The following is a 6,863-nucleotide window of genomic DNA, read 5'->3' on the forward strand; positions in this document are numbered from 1 at the left end:
CCTGGTCTCACACAACTGCTTCAAGTTCAGTGTCTCTGTACCTGATTTCTGAAAGAGAAGCAAACTCAGCTCTCTCCCCACCACTTCTTTTATCCCTTCTTCCTCATTCCCAAAGTCACGTGTCCTGAGAATGAGCAGAGGGGACATCCTGGCAAATGGGCTAAGAGGAGTGGGGTCCTCTATTGGAGTTGGGTGTTTGACCAAATCTTCCCACCTGTGGAAAGTGTTAGAAGGACATCTCAGCACTTCTGCCTTTATGGACCTAATTATCCTGGGTGCTAGTACGTGTTTATTGGCACTTCTGATAGTGTTTTTAACGAATGGATTTGGCTTGGGTCCTAGTGAAAAATCATTGTCACAGAGTGCCCATACTGCATAGGAAATGAAAGGCATTTCCTTCTGTGGTCTTTCTAAGTCTTGTTGTTGCATGAAGCATCACCTCTGGCAAGTACTGTGTTACAGTTTGGGAGGCAGGGCCAGATCCCAGCATAAATGTAAGGGAGAGAGGTGACCACTGAATGATTGGCAGTCTAGCCTTGGCCTACCTGTAACTGTTGTTTCTCTGCTAGTCCTCAGGCCTATCTTTTTTTCCCTTAGGGAGTTCTCCTTGCTATTTACTTCCTCTTATTAGAGATCACTGCAAGTCACTTTTAAATTTCTTTATATTTTAATGATTAGAAAACTAAGCAAAAGTATTATTATTGCCTTTGGAGACTTACTGGGAAATCACTTTCTCCTTGAAGGCAGAGGTTATGACTAATTTAGATACTGTTCTTGGTGGAAGAAGTGGGAAAGGCCGAGAGCTGTCTGTTTTTTAGGGTTTGTCTAATTCTCCTCCCATGGGAGGGTGGTACTAAGATTAGTGGATTTCTGATTGTTGGTCCTTGCCTGTTGTTACTAGAAGGAGGAGGAAGAGGAAAGAAGAACAACGGTTCTACAGTTAACCACAGCCCTACAGTCTCCTTCCAGTTTTGCTAAGGCAACCCAATGCATGCATGACTGTTGCTGGATCCTCAAGCCACTTTACTTAAGGGTTGAGGTGTTAAGAACTGCTTATCCCTCTCTAGGATCATGGATTTAGATCAGTCTAGCAATCGCTTCTGTTAAGGTTGATATGGGTGGGAAGAAGTAGACAGCTTGCCAGTCTAAACATGGGATTTAGGCTCTGAATCCTAAGGACTCTAGATTTCTAAGGACACATACTGCTTGAGTTTGCTCGTTTTTTTAAAAGCCATTATATTTCCCAAACAAGCAGCTATTATTTTACCCACTATCATTTATAATGACTGAATACTGTTTTCTGTTGGAAAACAATCAGCAGTAGATCCACCATTGGTTCCTTTACAAATTCCTGTTTATCAAAGAGATGTAAAGAATGATGCACCAGTTACATGAGACATAGGGGATAGATGTGCCCTTTCTGTGTCCAAAGCGCAGAACTAGCAACAATAAGGAGGAACACCCTGTTAGTGCCCCTGCCTGGAACAGGAGCTGGCCATCTCATGAGAGTGCCTTTTCTGAAGTAAAAGCTAGATGATTCTGGATAAGTGCTATAACAGGGATTCCCACACTAGGTGGGAGATTGCTCAAGAAGTCACCAGAGTCCTTTCTGGCATGCTTACTTTATCTGTATTTTGATATTATTGTAACTCGGTCTGAATAGTCACAGTTTTACCACCTGAAACAAGAAATGAATGTGGTTTGGGATCTGTAATTTTAACAACCCAGTAAGTAGAAGGCCAGATTTTACTCTTTCTATAGTCTGCTTTAGTCCTTGGTACAATGCAGAGGACTTGCTGTAGGCTTTTGAAATTCATGCTCTTTAACTGCCTTCAGTTCTCTTGCTGCTCTGGGCATTCTCCATAGATAAAGGGGCCAATCTCTTAGTCTCTCATAGACCAGTCTATATGCCATCAGCAATAATGGCACTGTCCTTTGCATTTAAAATCTGAAATGTTATCTGAGTGGAGGACTTAGATAATTCTTCCTCTGGCAGGCTTTCCTGGCTTAGAAGATCTGCTCTAGGACAGTCATCACCATTATGTGATGCCTGTAACAGCCTTGTGTTTAGGGTGCCACAGTGGGCACTTTAGGGACTTGGCATGGGATAAAGCAGCAGCTGAAATAGCATCTTCTTGGTGTTTTTATTGGAAGACCATTAGAAGTCTGTTAAAAAGCATGTTCCAATATGGCATTGCAGAGAGGAAGAACAGGGAGGTTCCAGGGTAGCACAGAAGGACCTGTGCCTTTTAACTTAGACGTGAACACACCATTGTTGTATGCATGTACAATTCCAGACATGCATGAATGATGTGGTCCCACCCAATGCAGAGGAACTTGCAGGAGTAGGATGGAAGACAAGCTATTCCTTCTAGAAGAATCTATATGGAGACTGTTAAATACTTAAACCTAGATTATTGTGAAGGATGAAGTACAGGAAGAAAAAAGAGACACTCAGATCCTTCTATTGTCAGGAAGTCAGATGGTAGCAAGCCCAGTGACCTGAAGAAATAAATAACCTAGGAACTGGAACCACTGCAGAGCCTGGCTCCCAGATCCAAATGGGCAAAGCTTGGAAAGCTACCTGTGTCATGTCTGGGGCTCACCGCCTTCTTCCCCTATAGCCCTCTGAAAGGTGCAGTCCTGTCTACACTGACACACTTTTTGTTCCATAGGGGCTTGTTTGGCTGGTGGCCCCACACACCCAGAATGCTGCTTCGGGATGAAGCTAGGCATGGAACCAGATGCAACAGAAAACCTGAGAAAGGGTTCTCTTCCCTCTGAGGCTGGGAGGGCCGAATGCTCATACCCACAAGGATTCAAAAGGCAGAGTCAAGTTGACATCATAAAAATATTCTGAAAAACTGCCCACGATATTGGGGAAAAGTAAACCCTCTTATTGTTTCCTTCTCAGGCACATTTGTCCTAGGTAGCTACCAGGTCACATACCCCCGAAAGCTGTATAGAATTGTTCAGAATGAAGTCTACATAGTTTAAAGTCTGAAAATATTAAGTGACTTCATACATTTTAAATGGAGATTCTTAGAAACTAGGAGCAGACCAAATGTGAAAGGCCAATTGGACTAAATACCCCCCGCCTTTGAGTAGGATGGAAGATAAACTGTCCCTTTTAGAAGAATCTACATGGAAACTGTCAATGACTTAAACCTAGATTACTGTAAAGGCTGAATCAAATGCTCCTTCATCTTTATGTACAAATCTTACACTTGGGCAAATGAGTATTCTTAGTTGTGGGGATAGCAGTGGGGAAAGAGCATCATGTAAGACAGTTTAGGAACAGGGACTGTAGATGGTGCTTTCTCTTTTTAGCCTCAATTTTGGGGGAAGTAGAAGATAAAGAATATGGTGTCTAATTCTATTTCCTCACCCCTTCTTCTTTAGCTTAAGGTGTTTCTATCCCAGTCATTACCCTCCTTCCACCAATCACATCAAAATCTGTCTTCTTCATCGCACAGTCAGGAGCACTTGTACAGGGCCCATTTATATGTACGTCAGTGAGTCTGCTTCTTTTGGTGTCTTCTCAGCTGTTTATGTATTTGCCTAGCTGTGGAGCAGGCCATGCAACAGAAAGCAGGCCTGTCAAAAATCAATTGATCATTTTATCCTCACCGTCTCTACCTCCTTAAAACCCATCCCAAGCCCCAACCCTACTTTTTAACCTACTTTGGGGTTCCCTCATACCTCATTTAATTTCCTGTATACACTTCAGATAGAAGGGGATGGCTGAAAGAACAAGTATTTTAGTTACTTAACCCTGATTAGAAATGCTCCCCAGTAGGTCTCTGATGTCAGTTGTTAGGGTCTTAATGTATTAGGTTCTGTCTGGCACAAAACAAGTTGAAGAAATAGTTCCTGTCCATTAGGAGCTCATAATTCAGTGGAAGGATAGCCTCGCTACAATTACAGTATATAGCACATGGTAAGCACTCAACAAATGTTACTGAGTGTTCACTTAACACCTTGTGAACGCCAAGGTTCATTTGGCTAAGAAGATATGTCCCCCTCCTCGCACCTCTGCTGTCTCCTTCAAACGACCATCTCTTAAAGCTTCAGGGAAGATAGCCTTTCCCATCAGAGAACCAATTATTTTTAAGCCAGAGGTTTCTGTGACATTAGATTCTACCTCTCCCTTTCCCAACTCCAATCTTTTCAGGTTTATTTGTAGCAGAGCTGCATTTATTGACCTACCCAACTTGCAACTTTCTTTTTCTCTGACATTTCAATGGAAGGAAAGTTAGCAATAAGTCTGTTTCCCCTTCTGTCAAATGATTGTATTGACAGCCATTGTACTCCTCCCTAGAGAGTACCTGCCTGTCCCTTTAGTGTCTGCTCACATGTGTCCTGAAGGCTGCCAAGATGCTGTAGGGTGCTCAAAAGCCATTCTTGTGTTTTGCAGAGGAATGGAATAAAAGCAAATTTGCTGTCTCTTTCTCCTAGATTCTGCAGGGTTTTTTCCTAGTAATTTACAACCACGCCTTTGGAAGAGTATAGGTGTCCCTATAGCATGCTGAACGTTACAAAAGTCAGCTAAAATTATCTTTAAAAAGATGAAAACGAGCTTTTAGTCACTGATACAGTAGAATACTGGCTTTTGAAAAAGATTAGTAAATTAGCCATTAGTTAATTAGTAGGTAATATTAAGAAATGCAGATATTTGTACTGGAGATAAAGGGAAGGTACACTTTGTAAGAAGAGTAGTTTAAAAAACTAAGCTGAGTTTGTGGACTTTAAAAACTAGACAGGGCGATTTTGGCATTTGTTTCAGAAATGGGAACGCAACTGGTGAAGATTTCTGTGGTCCTTGGGGCTGGTGGTGACATCAAAGCTTTCCCATTTCCAGGTAAACACTAAACAGCTGCATGTGGGAACTTCGAAGTATGACATGTTGGGTTTTGGAGAGATCAGATGTAGGTAAGAGGGAAAATGTGAGGTGAAGTTTTTATAATTAGATGAATGACTTTTAGTTGAGAAACAGTCATGGGGAAGAACAGTTCAGAAGAAACAGCAGCAGTTCAACTGCTTCCTACTTCCTGCTTCTCAAATGCAAGGCATTTCTAGGCTTTAAATACCAGAAGACAGGGAAAGAATGAACAATTAAGATTACTAACATTTCAGACACAACTATGCTAATCAGGCATGATGTGAACTGGAGATAGGCAGGAGGTGTGAGAGTTTTAGGGAGGGGATGTGGAGTTTGTTTCAAGGAAGGTTAGGGTGGTCCCTGAAAAGAGAACTCTGCTACACCCAGACATCTTCTTATGTGATGAGCCCCTGAGGTACTGGAGTTGAGAGACAAAAGATAGAAGAGTTTTCCTGTTCCCTGGGATGCAGTGGGAAAGTGATCCTTTTTAACCAGAAGTAAAAGTATATTAGGCAGCTATGGTTTCATCTCTGATACCAAACTGAAAAGGAAAATATCTAGTAAGGTCATCAGGTTTCCAAACATCATGAGTTTAGTCTTTATATAGATCCTTTCTTTGAATACTGTAAAAGGATGTTTGAATTCTCCCCAATTAATTCAGTAATAGAGACTCATAATTAATAACAAGGACTTATAATAACAAGCTTGGGCTGGGGATATATAGCAATAGAGCATCTGCCTAGCATGAGCAAGATCCTGGGTTTGGTCTCAAGTATTAGCAAGTATTAGCAAAACCCAAAACACCCCCAGACAAACAAGGACTCAAAAATAGTATACCACTGACAGTAAAAGATCTTGAAGACCAATCATCCCTCTTGTATGTATGCATAGGGAAAGCATACTGACATAGCCTCAGCATGTGGAAAAATTGTTCAGTTGTACAGGAGCTTTGGACAAGGAACTGTACAGCTAGCATCACTTTCATAAGTCCTACATGAGTTCTTGACACTGGTTCTTGGCTTTTGGGCCAGTTTTACTCATTCTAGTTCAAAGTTTAAATTAGTGAAAGGGCTCCAGTCAGGTTTATGAGAGGTTATTTCCCGAAAGCCCCCTCCCTCTAGGGACTTCTGACATGAACAAACTGGAGAAGGTACAGAGCTGGAATGGATTATCCAACTGGTTTAACCAAGATAAGGAAGAATGCACCCGCGACTGGGGACTCAAATGGACTGATTTGAGTTGACTGTTGATTGGCCTTGGTCTCCTTTGTGGTGGTTGAGATAACTGTACTGATTTCTGCATTCTACCAAATGTAGCATATATGTGTGGTTGGTTTCAATAAATCTTTCATTTAAAAATGAAAACAAGCAAAAGCAAGAGTTTGTAATGTAATGCCTAGATTCAGTAAGGACCCTTGATGACCACTGTAATTTAAGGGCCTTGGTAATTTGTGGAGTAGGTATTTCATTTAATCAAAAATAGATTTTTTTTAACGCTTTTCCCCCATTAGAATGCTTTTACACAGTACCTTACACTGACATATACAGTTGTCACAACTGTTCCTATGAAGCAGTAGAGAGATATTCTGTATGTTCACTGAAAACTTTAGATACACATATCCTAAGTTTTGAAATTCAGGGGAGTAAATATTATTCAAAATCTAGGAGGTGACTGTTTTACAAATGCAAAACAATTTGGATAGATAAAATATTTGAAAACAATTAAAACCAAATCAACCTGTACTTTATCTGTGTGCTGAGATTTTAGGTCCAGTGGATCAGAATACAGGGAAAAAACTAATGAGAATCCCTCAATGGATCCTTCACCCACCAAACAAGATTTCTTCAGAAACCGACTTGCTCTTGCAAATGACCTTGACCAAGGAACAGCTGTGTAACACATACTTAAAGTTGTATTGTCAAGTGGTAAGATGAGGATAAAAAGCTTGTATATATCTGTGCAGGAATATATATATATATAT

General features: G+C 41.0%; 1 protein-coding gene across 1 annotated transcript in view; it reads left to right on the top strand.

The window, feature by feature from the left end:
- Positions 1–6,863, top strand: part of Arhgef33 (Rho guanine nucleotide exchange factor 33) — a gene marked incomplete in the record, with an annotated part of 95,776 nt that overhangs the window by 88,480 nt on the left and 433 nt on the right. Inside the window, 1 exon segment of the mRNA XM_008845500.1 lies at positions 6,650–6,863. Within this exon segment, the coding sequence (XP_008843722.1) occupies positions 6,650–6,779 (130 nt within the window).

Source organism: Nannospalax galili, unplaced genomic scaffold (assembly GCF_000622305.1).
Source record: "Nannospalax galili isolate Female #2095 unplaced genomic scaffold, S.galili_v1.0 scaffold622, whole genome shotgun sequence".
In the NCBI taxonomy this organism is placed as follows: Eukaryota; Metazoa; Chordata; class Mammalia; order Rodentia; family Spalacidae; genus Nannospalax; species Nannospalax galili.